This window comes from Ranitomeya variabilis, chromosome 2, assembly GCF_051348905.1.
Source record: "Ranitomeya variabilis isolate aRanVar5 chromosome 2, aRanVar5.hap1, whole genome shotgun sequence".
NCBI classification, from domain to species: Eukaryota; Metazoa; Chordata; class Amphibia; order Anura; family Dendrobatidae; genus Ranitomeya; species Ranitomeya variabilis.
Genome location: NC_135233.1, coordinates 663114504 through 663137167, shown reverse-complemented (window position 1 = coordinate 663137167; position 22664 = coordinate 663114504). Strand labels below are relative to the sequence as shown.

At 42.9% G+C, this 22664-nt stretch overlaps 1 protein-coding gene across 1 annotated transcript in view; it reads right to left on the bottom strand.

The window, feature by feature from the left end:
• Positions 1-22664, bottom strand: part of EZR (ezrin) — a 92084-nt gene that overhangs the window by 7874 nt on the left and 61546 nt on the right. Inside the window, exons 5-9 of the mRNA XM_077289228.1 lie at positions 15959-16233; positions 15456-15539; positions 8789-8935; positions 3907-4003; positions 3417-3580 (exon numbers count right to left, since the gene is read on the bottom strand). Coding sequence (XP_077145343.1) covers positions 3417-3580; positions 3907-4003; positions 8789-8935; positions 15456-15539; positions 15959-16233 — 767 coding nt within the window. The remainder of the gene's footprint in view (positions 1-3416; positions 3581-3906; positions 4004-8788; positions 8936-15455; positions 15540-15958; positions 16234-22664) is intronic.

The following is a 22664-nucleotide window of genomic DNA, read 5'->3' as shown; positions in this document are numbered from 1 at the left end:
GTGCATTATTCCATGTATCCCGTATGTGCTGCATAACTCCCCCCATGTAATTGAGGAAAATGTATAACATATTCAGAGATATAGTGTGGAAAAGAAGGGTCCACGGAATAAAGTTGGAAAAGCTGCAGCCTCTTAAAAATCAGTGAGGATTAGCTTTGCCTCATATCTGGGTATTACTTAGCTTCCCAATTTCAGCATTTTAGAGGATGGGTGTAAGCAGGGTCGATAATACTAAAACATTTTTGAGGGGAGGGGGATAAACTACTAGATTTGTTAGAATCTCACAATTTCAAGGGTAACTTGGGATGCTACCCCACCCTCTCCCTAGTTCTTAATATTTGGTGGATATGTAAAAGAAATGGCTTGGTATGAAAGACTGCTTGAAGTATACTCCCCTTTGGAATAATCCTAATTTGAGGGAACTGTAGCATCTGGAGGGATTTGGAGAATGGAGATATCAGGGTTTGAAATGTATTTATCAGTTGTTCTTAGATGGCCATTTTTGTTCTTTTGACCACTTGAAGCAGGAATTTAACTTTCGCAATTCCAAATTTTTTAAGTACTTGCAATTAAGGCATGCAATAAGGGCTCAGGGCTCCATCCATATAGAACAATTTAGGGATAAGAGTCCATGTTTAATGCTAACTTCTTATGACGATCATATGTTCAGAGGATATGCTGCATGGAGACATAGCACTGTATATAGCACTCAGTGTCAGAGCCGAGGGGATCGGCGACAGGCGCGTCTCTCTTCCACCAATGGTGATGATTGGGGGTGTGGTGATGTGGCATGTGCTGTCAAGGGGCATGCCCAAAGATACAGTTATAACTCATATACAGTTAGGTCCATATATATTTGGACAGAGACAACATTTTTCTCATTTTGGTTATAGACATTACCACAATGAATTTTAAACAAAACAATTCAGATGCAGTTGAAGTTCAGACTTTCAGCTTTCATTTGAGGGTATCCACATTAAAATTGGATGAAGGGTTTAGCAGTTTCAGCTCCTTAACATGTGCCACCCTGTGTTTAAAGGGACCAAAAGTAATTGGACAGATTCAATAATTTTAAATAAAATGTTCATTTCTAGTACTTGGTTGAAAACCCTTTGTTGGCAATGACTGCCTGAAGTCTTGAACTCATGGACATCACCAGACGCTGTGTTTCCTCCTTTTTGATGCTCTGCCAGGCCTTCACTGCGGTGGTTTTCAATTGCTGTTTGTTTGTGGCCTTTCTGTCTGAAGTTTAGTCTTTAACAAGTGAAATGCATGCTCAATTGGGTTGAGATCAGGTGACTGACTTGGCCATTCAAGAATATTCCACTTCTTTGCTTTAATAAACTCCTGGGTTGCTTTGGCTTCATGTTTTGGGTCATTGTCCATCTGTAGTATGAAACGACGACCAATCAGTTTTGCTGCATTTGGCTGGATCTGAGCACACAGTATGGCTCTGAATACCTCAGAATTCATTTGGCTGCTTCTGTCCTGTGTCACATCATCAATAAACACTAGTGACCCAGTGCCACTGGCAGCCATGCATGCCCAAGCCATCACACTGCCTCCGCCATGTTTTACAGATGATGTGGTATGCTTTGGATCATGAGCTGTACCAAGCCTTCGCCATACTTTTCTCTTTCCATCATTCTGGTAGAGGTTGATCTTGGTTTCATCTGTCCAAAGAATGTTCTTCCTGAACTGTGCTGGCTTTTTTAGATGTTTTTTAGCAAAGTCCAGTCTAGCCTTTTTATTCTTGACACTTATGAGTGGCTTGCACCGTGCAGTGAACCCTCTGTATTTACTTTCATGCAGTCTTCTCTTTATGATAGATTTGGATATTGATACGCCTACCTCCGGGAGAGTGTTGGTCACTTGGTTGGCTGTTGTGAAGGGGTTTCTCGTCACCATGGAGATTATTCTGCGATCACCCACCACTGTTGTCTTCCGTGGGCGCCCAGGTCTTTTTGCATTGATGAGTTCACCAGTGCTTTCTTTCCTTCTCAGGATGTACCAAACTGTACATTTTGCCACTCCTAATATTGTAGCAATTTCTCGGATGGGTTTTTTCTCTGTTTTCACAGCTTAAGGATGGCTTGTTTCACCTTCATGGAGAGCACTTTTGACCGCATGTTTACTTCATAGGAAAACCTTCCAAATGCAAGCACCACACCTCAAATCAACTCCAGGCCTTTTATCTGCTTAGTTGAGAATGACATAATGAAGGGATTGCCCACACCTGTCCATGAAATAGCCTTGGAGTCAATTGTCCAATTACTTTTGGTCCCTTTAAAAAACAGGGTGGCACAGGTTAAGGAGCTGAAACTCCTAAACTCTTCATCCAATTTTAATATGGATACCCTCAAATGAAAGCTAAAAGTCTGAACTTCAACTGCATCTGAATTGTTTTGTTTAAAATTAAATTGTGGTAATGTCTATAACCAAAATGAGAAAAATGTTGTCTCTGTCCAAATATATATGGACCTAACTGTAAGTGATGACAGCATTCAAACACCTCGGGTGGGCGGAGCCACAGCTTGCATGTCATGGGGGGTGGGGAACGACCAGGGGTGTGGTCGATCGATATATCCATTTGGTCTCTTTTTGGAGTAGCAGTAAATCATAGTTGCCCTCTCTTTTCAGTGGTCTAACCAAGTCAACACCTGGAAATAGATGTGTGTTACAATCATTATTGATATCTGCAATGCATTCCCATACGTTCCCTTATGGTTTGAACCTTGGGAAGCGCGGACTCTGAACCACCGTATTCCTCATTTATTGCAATGTATCTCATTGGTGGTCCTGCAGCAGCCTTTACATGCTTCTGTAGGAGATGTGACTGTCACAACCCCATCAAGTGAGCATACCTATAATATTTTATACCACTTGGTAATAAGATAAGACCCTGTTTGCGCTTTTTTGGTGTCTCCAGTTTTACCATGTGAATTATTTTTATTATTATTAAAACAAGCTTTTTGACTAATCATCATGTCTAGAGATGGGAGAATCAATTCACAGGACTCCGGTCATTCGGCCAGGTCAGGAATTTATTGGCAGCTGGACGGCGGCCTGTACATCTCTAATGCCTGGCATTCCCATCTCTTCTTTTGATTAACGGTCTTGACGCGACGTCTTCTGGGGGTTATACCTCAATGATGATGTCATGTCAGGCCAAGCTATTCATAAGAAGAGCCAGAAATGCCAGGAGGTAAGGAGATTTGCAGGACTCCCATCTAGTGGTCACAGATTACCGACCTGGCCGATGGACCCGTGAGTCGATTCTCTCATCTCTAATCATGACCAATATTCCAAGTAACAGAGTACTATAGCTCCATACATTACCACTATCAGCTATATCAGACACAATAGTTGAGACTGTCTTTGCTACACAAGTAAAAGTCATGTACTGGTCTCCTCACCGCTCCAGTTGCTTTTGTGTCTTCTCCTCCTTGGCCTGTGCTTTCATCTGCTGTACTTCAATAGTGTCTGGCTTCCTGCGGCGCATATACAGTTCATGATTACCCATGCAAAGCTGCAAGATTCTCTTGTTAATTCTCAGGCGTGGAGCATAAAAGACAAAGTCCTGTGATTACAAAAGAAAATGGATTATACCCAGATAATACATAGTTAAATGCACTGATAATTGAGGTTACCATTTCTGAGGTTGTAGGTTGCTTTAAAGTACTGGATGTGGTCTAAATTGCAATATCAGAATGACAAATGCCTGCTACTCCTATTGATAGAAATACAATGGAATTTGTACACCCGTAAACTAGCTGCATTTATACCCAATTATAGCTTGTAAAAATTGAACCAATTATGAACTAGCAACTGTTTTCCATCCATCTCGAACAATCTGGGGAGAAAGGTCCATGTTTTATGTTAACTTCTTATGAAGATCACACTTACAGGAGCCTTCTTGTCAATTGGTTTAATGATGAACTTCTTGTCATTGAAGGAGATATTCCTGATTTCACTCCAGGGAAAACCAATCTTTGGGGTCAATCTATAAGAAGGTGAAGTAGATAAAATTAAAAATATATTGATTACTCGTGTACCGTAATAGAGCTTAAAACAGCCAACAATTTTGAAATTGGACATGATGCAAGGTAGAAAATGGTGCAGAGATGACAGAAGGAGTTTAGGTGCATGCTTTCATTTGAAATACTTAACTGCATGATCTCTAGCACATGCGTTTTATAAGTATCATAGTATAGAATGGTATGTGCAATTGTCTACTTAAAAGGGTCTGTCAATATATTTTTTTTCTATGGTGATGAGCTTTCAGAGGCGTTAAAAAAAAAAACAGTTTTACTTGCCCACCAATGCCCAAGTGCAGACTCTTCGCAGCTATCCACACCCATGGTCTTTGTTGAAAGGCTACAGCAGTGACGTCACAACTACAGCACACATGACCACTCCTAGTAAACTACCGGCCCAGTGGTGTCATGTGATGCCTACATTGGCATCACACGTGAGCCCATTTATTGGCTGCAACAGGCATATAGGCTGTATTTGTGACGTCACTTCTAAATCTTGTCAACAAAGACCGGTGCCAGATGTGAAGAACCGGCGCTGGGTGGGTGAGTAAACCGATTTTTGCTATTTTTAACTTCTGAGAGCCTAATCAGTAATAAAATAAATACATTTAACACAGAATCTTAGTGTCATGTGATCTGCAGTCGAACCACCCGTAAAGAACCGTACGTTGTCGGTAGGCCAGTCTGTGACTTCCTGTGAACGTTCTATGATCATCACCTATCATATCTCTTCTGGCAGCTCTCAGACAACAACCCATTTTTACACAGCTCGATCCTCCCTGTTACCTTATATGTCACTTAAAGGGACACTGTCACCCCCTCCAGCCGTTATAAACTAAAAGAGCCACCTTGTGCAGCAGTAATGCTGCATTCTGACAAGGTGGCTCTTTTAGTTTGTGGTGCAGTTATAGCCAAAATAAAGTGTTTTATAATTTCTCCAAAATACCTGTCTTTAGCCCTGGAGGCAGGTCTTAACCCCTCTGCTGCAACCGCCACACTTCAGTCACTCAAATCTTCTTCGGCGCCGGGCGCCGCCCCCTCCGCGCTGTTTTCCACTCAAATCCGGCGCCTGCGCTGTTTTGTTCTGCCTGGGGCAGGCGCAGTGAGCGATGCCCGTCTGACCCCAGATGCAGTCTCGCAGACTGCGTCTGTGCGGCAACCCAGCTTGTGAATCCCAGCCCCGCACTGTGCATAATGCATAACACAGTGCGGGGCTGGGATTCACAAGCTGGGTTGCCGCACAGGCGCAGTCTGCGAGACTGCATCTGAGGTCAGACGGGCAGCGCTCACTGCGCCTGCCCCAGGCAGAACAAAACAGCGCAGGCACTGGATTTGATTTGAAAACAGGGCGGAGGGGGCGGCACCCGGCGCCGAAGAAGCCTTGAGTGACGGCAGTGTGGCATGTGCAGCAGGGGGGTTAAGACCTGCCTCCAGGGCTAAAGACAGGTATTTTGGCGAAAGTATAAAACGCTTTATTTTGGCTATAACTGCACCACAAACTAAAAGAGCCACCTTGTTAGAATGCAGCATTACTGCTGCACAAGGTGGATCTTTTAGTTTATAACGGCTGGAGGGGGTGACAGTGTCCCTTTAAGTAGTATTATTTCTGCCATATATAAGTGCAGTAATATAAGACATGAGTCCACACAGTGATCAGCTGTTGAATGATAAAACTCTGTCTCACACTGACAATCTACAGATCTATCTATGGTTGCTGTGTGAAAAATGTGCAGCATATAACATGAGATGCATCTTCCGCCTATCACAAGCAGGAGGCGGGTAAAGAAATAATCTACATAAGAGAATACCCAGATATGGCACATCAACAAAAACAGTTATAAAAGCATAGAAAAAAATCATGTACATTATTAGAAAAAGAGCCCATACATTATAAAGGCATAAAAAAGCATATACTTTATGAAGGCTCCGCATTTGTTACATATCTAACTGTAATCTTATTATGGTTGCCGAAAATTAAAGGGGTTGCCCGTTCTAAAATGAAAAGTCTGTAGTCACTCTGTGTGACTGCAGACTTGTGAATTCTCCCAGCGCACACACCGTGCGCTGCGAGCATTCGCCGTTATCTGTCCCAGGAATGGCAATCAAGTATAAATATGCATACTGGGTAGAACCCATCTAGTGGGTGCAGACGCACTCAACAAACTTGTATTGAGCGAGGCTGTGCCTACTAGACAAGTTTTGCCCAGGAAAATGCATATCACATACTTGAGTGCCAGTCCAGTGTGTGCCCTGGGAGAATTCACAAGTCTGCAGTCACACAGACCCATTTAAGAAAACATGTTTGCTTCTTTTTTTCTAGAAATAGTGCCATTCTTGTCCATGATCTGCAAATGGAATTACTGTATTCACAAACTATAGACAAGAGTGGCCCTGTTTCTGGAAGAAAGCAAACCTGTTTTCTAATTCTAAGTTCTTGTGTATGGAATAAAAAAAGTGCTAAGGTTAAAAAGAAATGTTCAACAAGTCAGACAAAACTTCTGGGAATACCTAACATACAAAGTACATGACGTGCTAAATATGCAGTCACAGACATCTTGATATAAAACTTATCACAAGTACTTCACAGGTGAAACCTGGCAGATAGCCACAAAAGTACTTGGCAACGTACACAATGAATAACACAATGGATATAAAACTCTCCTGAAAGCACAATGCCAAGTTATTAGACAATCTGCTACTGACTGCCCCTGAAAGGAATATAAACCATATAGGTAGGTAGATAAGGGATAGGAAGATACATAGATAGGTAGATGTGGGATAGATAGATAGATATGAGATAGATAGATGGATGGATGGATGGATGGATGGATGGATGGATGAATAGATAGATAGCTTAGACAAATCTAAAAACTGTACCAACATATTTGGATTTATAAGGGCTCTGCTAGCCACAAGCTCTGGGAAATCAAGGTTAAAATGAGTCAATTAGGAACTGAGTCAAAGGCAACAACAAATGCTTTGTCCACATATTTGGAGTTTCCGATGTGATCTAAGGTATGTTTTTCTGCTCCGTCTTGTACTTTGCAGCTCCCCGCAGCTCGTAGAACCTGTTTGTGTCTCCATAGTGACTCTGTAGGTATCCCGTATTTCAAATAATAAAAAAAAAAAGTCCTGGCAGTTTCTATTACGTAACCCAGACAGGCACTCCTTGTTTCTCCACAGGGTGGAATCTGTAAAGCTGGCAACTTGCGAAAGAATGACTTCATGTACTCCTTTCTATTTCTTTAGACAGGGCAGGGGGCTGACCACACCTTGTACTGAGCCACTGCATGGAGACACATACAGACCCCTATCTTTACATGCAGTATTGCACTGGAGTATACAGTATAATATCAAATCACTTGCTTGTTTATTCTGCCATCCTGACATGTAATTACCTAGTCTTTCATGCTACCTGATAGTAAGACATTATTCCAGCCACAGCACAGAATGACTGGAATAATGACAATATTCTTATTCATTATCCTAAACATCTCATTACATAGAGCAGTCAGTAAGGGACCAAGTCTGGGTAATCTGGCATCAGTATTCACCAAGCGGTGCAGACATACAGGCACCGTGCACCACTGGGATCCTTGCCCCTGGCATGATAATTACAGCTCTACATCACAAGGCACAGCTATACAAATCCAACCTGCTGTCAGGCTTAGCTGCTTGGCCGCTATTGTAAGGGTACCGTCACACAGTGGCATTTTCATCGCTACAACGGTACGATTCGTGACGTTCTAGCGATATCGTTACGATCTCGCAGTGTCTGACACGCTACTGCGATCAGGCACCCAGCTGAGAATCGTACGTCGTAGCACATCGTTTGAAACTTTCTTTCGTCGCTGGATCTCCCGCTGTCATCGCTGGATCGTTGTGTGTGACAGCGATCCAGCGATGTGTTCGCTTGTAACCAGGGTAAACATCGGGTTACTAAGCGCAGGGCCGCGCTTAGTAACCCGATGTTTACCGTGGTTACCAGCGTAAAAGTAAAAAAAAAAAAACCGTACATACTCACCATCTGATGTCTGTCAGGTCCCTTGCAGTCTGCTTTCCGCTCTGACTGTCTGCCGGCCGGAAAGTGAGAGCAGATCACAGCGGTGACGTCACCGCTGTGATCTGCTCTCACTGTACGGCTGCACTCAGTCAGAGCAGGAAGCAGACTGCAAGGGACCTGACAGACATCAGATGGTGAGTATGTACGGTTTGTTTTTTTTTACTTTTACGCTGGTAACCACGGTAAACATCGGGTTACTAAGCGCGGCCCTGCGCTTAGTAACCTGATGTTTACCCTGGTTACCTGGGGACTTCGGCATCGCTCCAGCGCCGTGATTGCAACGTGTGACCGCAGTCTACGACGCTGGAGCGATAATCATACGACGCTGCGACGTTACGAATCGTGCCGTCGCAGCGATGTAAATGGTACTGTGTGCCCTACTGTAAGCATAGCACCAGAATTACTCACTGATATACTGTATATATAGGTGGAGAGGTGATCTAGATAAACGTATCTATATCACCCATCCACAGGCTATGAATCACTGGTTCCTCAATAACTGGGACAACAACCATTCAAGTCTCCTCACTGCATGTCCTGAGGAGCTTAAATGGAGCAAGTGTCAGCTATTTATCTCTTATACTGGGGATAGATGGAAAATATCTTTATGAGGAAGGCTTTTTAAATAATAGATGTGCAGGAGTTAACAATATTATTTTGAAAACAACATTTTTAATGAACTACTCACTTGTCATCGTGCTCATAAATATTTAAGCCCAAAGAGTCAACACCCAGCCAAAGGTCGGTGCCCTTTTTATTCTTAATTTCAAAGTAGTTAATACCATACATCTCCAAATCTTGAGCAATCTTCAGATACTCCAGCATTGCATCCTCTCTGCAAACCAAGAATATTTGTGTGCATCAGTATACAGTAAGTACAGACATGTTCCTCCTTATCCTTCCTGCGCATATCCCAATATGAGTGGCATTAGATGACCAGCTTTAAAGGGGTTGTCTGGTAAAAGGAAGTTATCACCTATGTACAGGATAGGTGAGAACATTTAGAGTATACGGGACCCCCACAGGTCGTCAGAATTATGCACTTTTATCCCAGGTAGGGTGGAGCAGTAGTGTGATTGTCAACCCCTGCTTCATTCATCATGCATGCGGACTGTTAGAAAAAGTCGAGTGCAATTCTTAGTGATCCCATAGAAAATTAATAAATTTAAATTAATTATATTAATTAATACATTAAAATTAATAAAGTCGAAGTGGAGCATGCACACTGCCACTTTATTCTAAGGCAGATAAAAGTGCTCCATTCTGCAGATTGGTGGGCTTCTCAGTGGTTGACTCCCCAATTGATCTACAAGTTATCACCTATTCTGTGGATAAGTGATCATTTATTTTCACCGGATAGCCCCAGTTTATGAAAAAAACATCATTTTGTACCAGTCAAGTTAGGTTATCATGAGCCAAGTAAAAATTAAAAGATGGACGCATCTGTATTGGCATTAAACCCACAAACTCAGCATCTAACATCTAATATTAGCAGTAAACAGGGGGTCACATGGAAAAAATTTTCTACTTACTATAGTCTAGGCTAGCTGATTAGTTTACCAGACTTTGCTAGTCTTGGCATGAAAAGCACTGGAGACTAACAGAAAGAACATTAAACAGCCTGAGGCTTCTTCCAGACTAACATGCCTATTTCAAGTCTAAGCAAACAACTCAGCATACTATATCATTGGAAAAGAATATGCCAAAGGGTATTGTTAATGTTTGTAAATTTAAATGGGTATTCCAATTTTGTAAATGGATGGCATATTGCAACTGCGCAGGCGTTGGGGTATCAGCGCAGTGTACAGCCTACATGATTCCCTCTCCAGCCGGGTGCACACGGAGCAGTAGCCACAGCCCAGAGCCCACATCAGCTCCACACAGGCGGAGGAGGAGCAGACTGTGCGGCAGGCGACCAGGTGCTCTGGATAGCAGAACAGGACCTCCGAGGAGGATGGGGCGCCCACTGAGCACAAGCAGCAGGTGCCAGGGGAGATACAGAGAGGGAAATAAGTATTTGATCCCTTGCTGATTTTGTAAGTTTGCCCACTGACAAAGACATGAACAGTCTATAATTTTAAGAGTAGGTTAATTTTAACATTTGAGAGATAGAATATCAAAAATAAAATCCTGAAAATCACATTGTATAAATTACATAAATTTATTTGCGTTTTGCAGTGAGAAATAACTATTTGATCCCTCTGACAAACGAGACTTAAAGGGAATCTGTCACCTCATTTGTCGCCTATAAGCTGCGGCCACCACCATTAGGGGCTTATCTACAGCATTCTACAATGCTGTAAATAAGCCCCCATGTAACCTGAAAGATGAGAAAAACAAGTTAGATTATACTCACCTTGGGGCGGTCTGTGTCCGATGGGCTTCGCAGGTCCGGGTCCATGCGATGACGTCCTCTTCCTTGCTTTGTGTCACGTCTCATGCGCAGGGGTAATTCTCTGCCCTGTTGAGGGAAGAGTAAAGTACTGCAGTGCGCAGGGCCTCTCTGAGCTTTCTCGGCACCTGCACACTGCAGCACTTCGATCTGCTCTCAACAGGGCAGAGAATTACGCCCTGAGACGCGACAGGAAGCAAGGAAGAGGACGTTGACCATCGCATGAAGATGGGAGGTGCCGGACTGGACCTGTGAAGCCCATCGGACCCGGACCGCCCCTGGGTGAATATAATCTAAGTTGTTTGTCTTATCTTTCAGGTTACATGGGGGCTTATCTACAGCATTACAGAATGCTGTAGATAAGCCCCTAAGGCCATGTGCACACGTTGCGGATTTCTTGCAGAAATTTCCTGAAGAAAACCGGAAATTTTCTGCAAGAAATCCGCATTTTTTTTTTTGCGTTTTTTTTCTGTTTTTTTCGCGTTTTTTTAGCATTCTGCAAGCGTAATTAGCTTGCAGAATGCTAAAGTTTTCCAAGCGATCTGTAGCATCGCTTGGAAAACTGACTGACAAGTTGGTCACACTTGTCAAACATACTGTTTGACAAGTGTGACCAACTTTTTACTATAGATGCAGCTTATGCAGCATCTATAGTAAAAGATAGAATGTTTAAAAATAATAAAAAAAATAAAAAAATGCTTATACTCACCCAGACATCTCATAAGCGGCGTCCGTTCGTCTTCCTATAGCTGGTCTGTGCGCACAGGGCCTTCCGTGACGTCACGGTCACGTGAGCGGTCACATGACCGCTCACGACCAATCACAGGACAGTGACGTCATCGGCAAGGTCCTTCGCCGCACACCAGCTACAGGAACCGAACGGCAGCGTGCAGCGGTGAGGCGGGAACACTGCGCGGGACATCGAGGGTGAGTATATCGCTATTTTTTATTTTATTTCTTATTTTTTGACCAGTTATATGGTGCCCAGTGCGTGGAGGAGAGTCTCCTCTCCTCCACCCTGGGTACCAACCGCACATAATCTGCTTACTTCCCGCATGGTGTGCACAGCCCCGTGCGGGAAGTAAGCAGATCAATGGACTCCTAGGTGTGCGGAATCCCTGCAATTCCGCATTTTTAATGAACATGTTGCTTTTTTTTCCGCTATGCGATTTTTTCGCGGAAAAAATCGCAACATTTGCACAAAAAATGCGGAATACCTTGTAAATAATAGCAGGCATATGTTAGCGTTTTTTTCGCGTTTTTATCACGTTTTTATAGCGAAAAAACGCGAAAAAAACGCTAAAAATCCTGAACGTGTGCACATGGCCTTATGGTAGTGGCCGCAGCTTATATGCGAAAAATGAGGTGACAGATTCCCTTTAATAATTTCCCTTTAATAATTGGTGGCAAAACCCTTGTTGGCAAGCACAGCAGTCAGACATTTTTTGTAGTTGATGATGAGGTTTGCGCACATGTCAGGAGGAATTTTGGTCCACTCGTCTTTGCAAATCATCTCCGAATCATTAAGATCTTGAGGCTGTCGCTTGGCAACATGGAGCTTCAACTCCCTCCATAAATTTCCTATGGAATTAAGGTCTGGAGACTGGCTAGGCCACTCCATGATCTTAATGTGCCTATTTTTGAGCCATTCTTTTGTTGCCTTGGCTGTATGTTTTGGGTCATTGTCTTGCTGGAGGACCCAGCCACGACCAATTTTTAATGTCTTGGCGGAGGGAAGGAGGTTATCACTCAAGATTTTACGGTACATAGCTCCATCTATTGATGCGGTGAAGTAGTCCTGTGCCCTTAGCAGAGAAACATCCCCAAAACATAATGTTTCCACCTCCATCCTTGACAGTGGGGACGGTATTCTTTGGATCATAGGCAGCATTTCCCTTACTCCAAACACAGCGAGTTTAATGCCAAAAACCTCAAAGACCACAGCACCTTCTCCCTATCATTCACAGAATCATCCAGGCGTTCATTGGCAAACTTCAGACGGGCCTGCACATGTGCCTTCTTGAGCAGGGGGACCTTGCGGGCACTGCAGGATTTTAAACCTTTACGGCATAATGTGTTACCAATGCTTTTCTTGGTGACTGTGGTCCCAGCTGCCTTGAGATCATTAACAAGTTCCCCCTGCGTAGTTTTAGGCTGATCTCTCACCTTCCTCATGATCAAGGATACCCCATGAGGTGAGATTTTGCATGGTGCCACAGATCGATGTCGATTGACAGTCATTTTGTATTTCTTCCATTTTCTTACTATTGCACCAACATTTGTCCCCTTCTCACCCAGCATCTTACTTAACCCCTTCATGACCTTGGGATTTTCCGTGTTCGTTTTTCGCTCCCCTCCTTCCCAGAGCCATAACCTTTTTATTTTTCCGTCAATATGGCCATGTGAGACCTTATTTTTTGTGAAACAAGTTGTACTTTTGAACGACATCACTGGTTTTAGCATGTCGTGTACTAGAAAACGGGAACAAATTCCAAGTGCGGTGAAATTGCAAAAAAAGTGCAATCCCACACTTGTTTTTTGTTTGTCTTTTTTACTAGGTTCAATAAATGCTAAAACTAACCTGCCATTATGATTCTCCAGGTCAGTACGAGTTCATAGACACCAAACATGTCTAGGTTCTCTTTTATCTAAGTGGTGAAAAAAAATTCCAAACTTTGCTTAAAAAAAAAAATAACAAATTGCGCCATTTTCCGATACCCGTAGCGTCTCCATTTTTCATGATCTGGGGTCGGTTGAGGGCCTATTTTTTGCGTGCCGAGCTGGCGTTTTTAATGATACCATTTTGGTGCAGATATGTTCTTTTGATCGCCCGTTATTGCATTTTAATGCAATGTCGCGGCCACCAAAAAAACGTAATTCTGGTGGTTCAAATTTTTTTCTCGCTATGCGGTTTAGCGATCAGGTTAATCCTTTTTTTTATTGATAGATCGGGCGATTCTGAACGCGGCGATACCAAATATGTGTAGGCTTGATTTTTTTTTTATTGATTTATTTTTAATGGGGCGAAAGGGGGTGATTTAAACTTTTATATTTTTTTTATTTTTTTCACATTTTTTGTAACTTTTTTTTTTTACTTTTGCCAATGCTTCAATAGCCTCCATGGGAGGCTAGAAGCTGGCACAACTCGATCGGCTCTACTACATAGCAGCGATCATCAGATGTAGCTTAATAACAGGCTTGCTATGAGCGCTGACCACAGGGTGGGGCTCACAGCTGCCGTGGGATCTGTAACCATAGAGGTCTCAAGGACCTCTATGGTTACTATACAGAAGCATCGCTGACCCCCGATCATGTGACGGGGGTCAGCAATGCGCTCATTTCCGGCCGGATGCGCCGGTTAAATGCCGCTGTCAGGGTTTGACAGCGGCATTTAACTAGTTAATTGTGGCGGGTGAATCGCGATTTCACCCGCCGCTATTGCAGGCACATGTCAGCTGTTCAAAACAGCTGACATGTCCCGGCTTTGATGCGGGCTCACCACCGGAGCCCTGCATCAAAGAGGGGGATCTGACCTCGGACGTACAATCCCGTCCGAGGTCAGAAAGGGGTTAAGGTTTTGTAGCCCATTCCAGCTTTGTGCAGGTCTACGATCTTGTCCCCAACATCCTTAGAAAGCTCTTTGGTCTTGTCAATGTTGTAGAAGTTAGGCTGCCGTCACACTAGCAGTATTTGGTCAGTATTTTACATCAGTATTTGTAAGCCAAAACCAGGAGTGGAACAAATAGAGGAAAAGTATAATAGAAACATATGCACCACTTCTGCCTTTATCACCCACTGGTTTTGGCTTACAAATACTGATGTAAAATACTGACCAAATACTGCTAGTGTGACCGCAGCCTTAGAGTCTGACTGATTAATTGAGTCTGTGGACAGGAGTCTTTTATAAAGGAGACTATGTAAGACAGCTGTCTTTAATGCAGGTAACGAGTTAGTTAGGACCGTGTATCTGGTCTGTAGGAGCCAGAACTCTTAATGGTTGGTAGATGATCAAATACTTATTTCTCACTGCAAAATGCAAATAAATTTACATCATTTATACAATGTGATTTTCTGGATTTTATTTTTGATATTCTATCTCGTAATGTTAAAATTAACCTACCCTTAAAATTATAGACTGTTCATGTCTTTGTCAGTGGGCAAACTTACAAAATCAGCAAGGGATCAAATACTTATTTCCCCCACTGTACATCCCTGCCTGACATTGGGTTCTGCCTTTTACCCCTCTGGGAGATATGAAAGCTTTAGCAATGTACCGTATATACTCGAGTATAAGCTGAGATTTTCAGCCCATTTTTTTGGGCTGAAAGTGCCCCTCTCGGCTTATACTCGAGTCATACCCAGGGGTCGGCAGGGGAGGGGGAGCGGGGCTGTCTAATTATAGTCACCTGCTCCTGGCGCGGTGCAGTCCCTGCTTCCCGAGGCCGCAGCTTCTTCCTGTACTGAGCAGTCACCGTTACCGCTTATTACAGTAATGAATATGCGGCTCCACCTCCCATAGGGGTGGAGCCGCATATTCATTACTGTAATGAGCGGTACCATGTGACCGCTCAGTACAGGAAGCTGGGGCGCCGGGAAGCAGGGACCGCGCCAGGAGCAGGTGACTATAATTAGACAGCCCCGCTCCCCCTCCCCTGCCGACCCCTGGGTATGACTCGAGTATAAGCCGAGAGGGGCACTTTCAGCCCAAAAAAATGGGCTGAAAATCTCAGCTTATACTCGAGTATATACGGTACATTGCTAAAGCTTTCATATCTCCCAAGTTATAGATCACAAGCTAAAATAAGGTCAGTTTATCCCGAACATATTTCTATTTCCCGGTCTGTATACAGCCCCCAATATGGCGCTGCAGACTGAATACTCTCCATACGATGGTGGATTGCCATGTATAATAAGGGATGCATTCTGTAGAAGCCGTCATACATACCGACTGCAGAAAACTTACTTGAGCATGCCACGATGTTCTGAGTGCCACACCTCAATCCTCTCCTCCCACTGATCTCGGGAGAGCTTGTGTTGATCCAACACTCTAAAAAACGGGAAACAGATATCATGCAGACTGTCACTCATTCATACATGGTAAATTCATGGACATTTATAAATGGACACAAAGATGAATAAATCAATTAAAGTCTTTTGAATGCAAAACTGACAAGAAATGTTCAGCGCATGCAAAATTTAAGCTTGATAAACCCATCCTATTTGTAATGTGATTTCCACCCTCTAGCAATATTTGAAGACAGGATATTTTACAAGGATGCAGATAACACAACCCTATGGTTACTGAATAATAGCTGGGATTATATGAGGGTCATAACATATGGAATTTAGTGCTGATAATACGATCCAAACAAATCAACGACAACTCCCCACTGAAAAATCTGTTGAATTATTACAGATTATTTCTTTGCCAGCTGTCTCTGATGGTGAAATGTAAGATGAGCTCACCTTTGTGGTAGAAGACGTTCTGAGCTCAGGTATCCAGACTTGTGTGTTTCCCGACTGTAGTCTCCAAACTTGGCTTGTACGGCATAAGAACCGAGGAGGACGGCCGTCTCAGGAGGGCAGTACACTTCGTCACTCAGGATACCTTCTTTAACTTGCAGGAAAAACAGTTTCTGAGTGATGTCCTGGATTAGCTCCTCGGACACATCCTCAGGGAAAAACTTGGCACGGAACTTGAACTGAAGAGGGTTCTCTTTTCTCACTTCTTGTGCAGATACCTGCCCAATAGTAAGTGGTCATAATCAATACCATAAAGCTGCATCATATATTCTACTATTAGGGCTCATTCAGAAGTCCATTTTTTTCACATACGAGAAAATCAAACAGATTTCTTTGATCAGACACAGATCAGAGTGTGGTACAAGTGTCATCCGATTTTTTTGTACATGGAGAAATTAAAGAAAAAAAATCTCCTTCTTCTCCATTCTGCATTCTTCATTTGATCAGACCCTTGGATCAAAATCGGACAAGTATCAGATATAAGGGAAAAAAAATCGGCCATTTGAATGTCCCTATAGACTATTACATGCACGAGTGCTACACGTGAAAAACATAGATAGCACTCGTACGTGAAAATTGGACATTTGAATGAGTCGTTATTAAAACCTCAGCTCTTCCAGAACAAGTAGGAAGCAATGCATCCCTCAGACCAGACATGTAGAGCCTGCAGTACAACAGTAACAATGGTATGGCCATACTACTACATTAGAAAAACATTCATGAGGCTATGCGTTGGGGCCACACCCCTTTAGATGGTAGCAGGTTTGCCATCTTAAATGAGATAGGGGGTATTTTTACCTAAATACTTATGTTTTTGGTAGGTTTTGTATTTAGCTTTGTGCTGTTATGCGCTTTTTAATTGGTTTTAACCCATTCCCAATTTCCAAATTGGAAGTGGGTGTATGTAGTAAGCTCAGAATGAGAGTCTGCACCATACCTGGCAGATAATGACTGTGACACACAGCCAGGATCTGCCTCTAATTGCCAAGGGTGGAGATGTTAAAGAGTTAAATGCTGCTGTCAATCTGTGACAGCAGCAATTACAGCGCTCCAGCATGTGGGTACAACGGTTCGCGCACATATCTTCCTGCCACAAAGTGATTGCAAGGCACTGATGAGCTGCTAAGGCAGCTGGGGGTCAGATGAAGACCCTTTTGCCTGTCACCACAGGTTCGGTTGTGCATTGCTGTATATATATTATATGTGATCAGACGATTGTAGGTTCAAGTCAAGTCCCCTGAAGGGACTAACAAATACTGTAAAAAGTAAAAAATCCCATAAAATTTTAAATGAAAAATAAAAAGTAATTATAATAATAATACACATATTTGTTATCCCTGCATCCATAAACATCTGATCTATGAAAACATAAAATTCATTAAACTAAAAGGTAAACACCGTGAACAGACAAAAAATGTAAACAATAAAATTAAGTTTTTTGATCGATGCAATGCTGCAAAAAATGAAATAAAAGATCAAAATATGATATCTATCCCAAAATGGTAAAAATAAAAACATCAGCTTGCCCCGCTTGAAAAGTCCTCACACAGGTCAATCGACCAAAAAATGAAAATGTTACAGGTCTCAGAAAATGGTGTTACAAAAAAATATATGTATATTTTTTTTATATGAATTTCCAAATTTTCTTCACCACTAAAATAATTTTAAAAAAGCTGGACAAATTGAGTATCGCCATAATTGAGTATAAAAGGAAACTCATGATGCCCGGTCATTTTTACCACACAATGTACACCAGAATAACACAATAAAAAAATCAGAATTGTGTTTTTTCTTCACAATTTCACCTCTCCTGGAATATTGCTGTTTTACTTATTAGATTATCTAGTAAAATGGATGGTATCAATCAAAAATACAACTCGTCCTGCACAAAGCAAGGCTTCATACAGCTATGGAGATATGAGGATGGAGGAATAAAAAGTTATGACTTTTGGAAGATAGGGGAGGAAAAAACAAAAAAGTAAAAATGAAAATTGGCTGAGTTGGGAAGGGGCTGAAAGATTTTTTGCCACATGAATTATTTCTACGGATTTGCTTAATAAATCATATGAAATTCTTCAGTGTGCATGACGTGCCCTCTTTTTTTTTTTTTTTTCTATACATGCAACAACTGCAAATACAACTCTTCTTGCTTTTCAGATCTACGTACATTAACCCAATCGGCTTTACAAAACTTTACATAACGTTAAGTTATTTATGTGATCATGTAGCCTAGTGGTTGGGAAGTTGGTCATTACATTGTTGTACCATCAGCTGTAATGCTGCGGCAATGACTCAACTGTATGCGCTAGTCACATCTATTCTTGGAAGGTGTGATTTATAGCATTTTCAGAGGTGCAGCGTGTGATATCATTGTTCCTGGTTTTACAGCATAAACCAGCAAGTCAGCAGCTGAACTACAGGTCCTGATAGTTGTAGACCAAGGTACACCAAGGGTTAGATAAAAAAGCACATGTTTAGTATTCTCTAGGTCCATCATGTGCCACCAAAACAACCCATCAAGGCTGGAATCCACTAGACCTCTGTAGACGTTAGTAACAGATCCTTTTAGTCCCATAAGTTGCAAAGTGGGGCCCAGTGAACACTTTCATCTCTGTGACAAGTGCCTCAAACCATTCCTGAACAATGTTGGCAGAGTGACATGCATAAATCCAGCTGAAAAATGCCACTGATCTTAGGGAATAAAGTAGCCATGAAGCGAAGTTCTTGGCCTGTAATAATATTTAGATAGGAATAGTCCTATCTGCCAATATTCACATGAATACCCAAAGCTTTCCAACAGAACATTGTTCAGTGCATCACAATGCCTCCACAAACTTGAGTTCCTCCCAAAATGAATCTTGGTGCCACCTCTACCCAGGGTAAGCCACATATATGTATCCATCCAAATGATGTGGAGAAATTATGATTAATCAGATCAGGCCACCTTTCTTCACTCCTACATCACCCAGTTCTGATGCTCTTGGCAGTGAACAGGGGTCAACATGGACACTCCGGCATCTTTCCGTCACATCCAGAATTAACGGTTTCAGAAACTTGTGATGGGGCAGCTCTTCTGTGGGGGACCTGACTATCAAAACAAAGATATGCTTCTCTCCCAATGAACAGAAATGAGCTTTGTTCATGTTGCCAGCTCTCTGATTGTCTATAATTGGACACTTGGTGAGAAATAGCCACGGCATACCAGGAACGTCCCACAAGGAAGCATATTTTAGAGATGCCCCGATTCAGTCACCTAGACATCACAATTTGGCTTGTCAGTATCTGTACTTCAGATACTTACGCGTTCCCATTTTTCTAACTTCCAACTCTAGGATAAACCCCACCCTATGAGAGGAGCCATTGCAATAAGATAATAATTGATTTTCATGTTACCTGGTCAGTGGTTTTAATTCTATGGCTGATCAGTGTAATCTCCCTGTATTACATAAATATTAAATAAAACAGTTTCTTTGACCATTCCCAATCTGTCCCAGTAGATAAGGATGCATGTGCTGTATAATTTCCATTCTTAGAAATATTTGCAGGACCCTGGCCCAGCGGCCACACTGCCTTTCCGTTTCTGCTGGACCAGAGCACTGTGAACCTCCTACTACCTGCAACATCTCCAGCACGTCTGATTAATAGGCCACTACAATGTCATTACTTTGTGGCCTACTAATCAGAAGTGATGCCAGGAAGGTCACAGGTAGTCGGAGGTAGTGCAGAGTTTTTACCAACAAGGCTGCAAACCATTTTGTTCAACTATACTCATCGCTATGCTAAATAAAGCCTCATTCAGACATTTTTTTTTGCATTGAAGAATAGCAGATTGTTTTTAGTCAGGGTGCTGGATCCGATTTTCATCATTTTTTACAACCACTGTAGAATCCATTATTCACATATGCAAAAGAAAAATAAAATACAAAAATCTAAGCTTCTCCTAGTCATTATAAGAGAAAAGATGATCAGATGGAATCTGATAGAATTTAATTGCTATCCGTTTTTTATGGACCCATTCACTTGAATAGGGGATTTTGATCTGCAAATTGGATCAAACCAGATATGTCTTATTTTTTAGGGATACAATCGGTTCGCCCCCCAAAAGCGGGCAAGTCAACATGCCCTTGTAACCTCAGGACGCATTTACACTGGCAAGCTATTGTGAGAGTTCCTATGAATGCTTGTTTCCCAATAATTAGCCAGTGTAAACAGGCAGTCAATAACCCGATGAACAAGCAAAACGCTTGTTTGTTGAGTGAAATGATTACTTTAAGCTTACTTTAAAAAAAAATATTCTCGGTAGCACATCATCCTGTGTAAACAAAACGTGCTGCCAAGAACAATGACAGTTTATGTGCGCAGAACTAGCTATGACCAACAGTTATGTGTGGATGGAAAATGAGGCCAGCCTGTTTAAACTGGCTATCAATTTACAGTCGTTCAGCAAACACAGAGCCTTCATTTAACGACCTCCATCGGCTACCATAAACTTACCCTTAGACAAATACTATTACTATTCCTAACAAAAACTTATCTGGTATCCAATAACTTCCTATGTGCTAATGAGAAGCTCTCCATATCTCTGATACTACTTATTTATTCACTCCTGATGCTGTGAAATCTACAAATGCTGTTTTCAATGGGCTTTGCTGCGGCCATGTTTACACTAATGGTTCGTCTACACTCAGTGATGTGCACATTTACCAGCAGGCGATTGTTTGTGAGCCTGTTTCTGCAGTCAGACATTCAGAGGCGCACTGAATGATCTAGAATTGAGTATTAAGTATGCATAGGCTGCCCTTATTCTTGGCAGCGCGGTTCCTGTGTAAACAGATGTGCTGCAAAGTACGATGAGCTTTAGAGCAAACAATAAGAAAATAATTTCACCCGACGAATGAGCGGTTTGCCTGTTTGTCCACGGATCGACAGCCTGTATAGACTACATGATTATTGTGAACTAGCCTTAGGGTACCGTCACACATTGAAATTTTCATCGCTGCGACGGCACGATTCGTGACGTCGCAGCGTCGTATGATCATCGCTCCAGCGTCGTAGACTGCGGTCACACGTTGCAATCACGGCGCTGGAGCGATGCCGAAGTCCCCGGGTAACCAGGGTAAACATCGGGTTACTAAGCGCAGGGCCGCGCTTAGTAACCCGATGTTTACCCTGGTTACCAGCGTAAACGTAAAAAAACAAACACTACATACTCACCCGTCGGTGTCCTTCAGGTCCCTTGCCGTCTGCTTCCTGCTCTGAGTGCAGCCGTACAGTGAGAGCAGAGTGCAGCACGGCCCTGCGCTTAGTTACCCGATGTTTACCCTGGTTACAAGCGAATACATCGCTGGATCGCTGTCACACACAACGATCCAGCAATGTCAGCGGGTGATCAAGCGACGAAAGAAAGTTCCAAACGATCTGCTACGACGTACGATTCTCAGCAGGGTGTCTGATCGCAGTAGCGTGTCAGACACAGCGATATCGTAACGATATCGCTAGAACGTCACGAATCGTAACGTCGTAGCGATGGAAATTTCAATGTGTGACGGTACCCTTAGTCCCAATGACTATCAGCCTGAATCTATCCTGCAGTCAAAGCACATAAAACATAAGTGTCATCCCAAAAGGTAGAATACATTACAATCTTCAGTATTGAAATAGCAACACCAAGAAGAAAAAGTTGTGGAATTCTGAAAATCATATGGCCATTAGTGTTGAGCATTCCGATACTGCAAGTATCGGGTATCGGCCGATACTTGCTGTATCGGAATTCCGATACCGAGATCCGATATTTTTGTGATATCGGGTATCGGTATCGAAACAACATTAATGTAAAAATGTGTAAAAGAGAGAATTAAAATAAAAAATATTGCTATACTCACCTCTCCGACGCAGCCTGCACCTTACCGAGGGAAGCGGCAGCGTTCTTTGTTTAAAATTCGCGCTTTTCTTTCCTTTACGTGAGTCCCGGCTTGTGATTGGTTGCGTGCCGCCCATGTGACCGGGACGCAACCAATCACAGCAAGCCGTGACGTAATTTCAGGTCCTTCAGGATTTTAAAATTACGTTCCGGCGTTGTGATTGGTTGCGTCGCAGTCACATGGGAGACGCAACCAATCACAGCAAGCCGTGACGTAATTTCAGGTCCTTAAGGATTTTAAAATTACGTCCCGGCTTTGTGATTGGTTGCGTCGCAGTCACATGGGAGACGCAACCAATCACAAGCCGTGACGTCACGGGAGGCTGGACACGCGCGCATTTTAAAATGGGCGCGTGTCCAGCCTCCCGTGACGTCCTGGCTTGTGATTGGTTGCGCCGCGATCAACCAATCACAAGCCGGGAGGCTGGACACGCGCCCATTTTAAAATTTTAAAATGCGCGCGTGTCCAGCCTCCCGGCTTGTGATTGGTTGACCGCGGCGCAACCAATCACAAGCCGGGACGTCACGGGAGGCTGGACACGCGCCCATTTTAAAAAGCGCGCGTGTCCAGCCTCCCGTGACGTCACGGCTTGTGATTGGTTAATGGCGGCCATGTTGCCGGGACGCGGACCAATCACAGCAAGCCGTGACGTAATTTCGTCACGGCTTGCTGTGATTGGTCCGCGTCCCGGCAACATGGCGCCGTGACCAATCATAAGCCGGGACGTC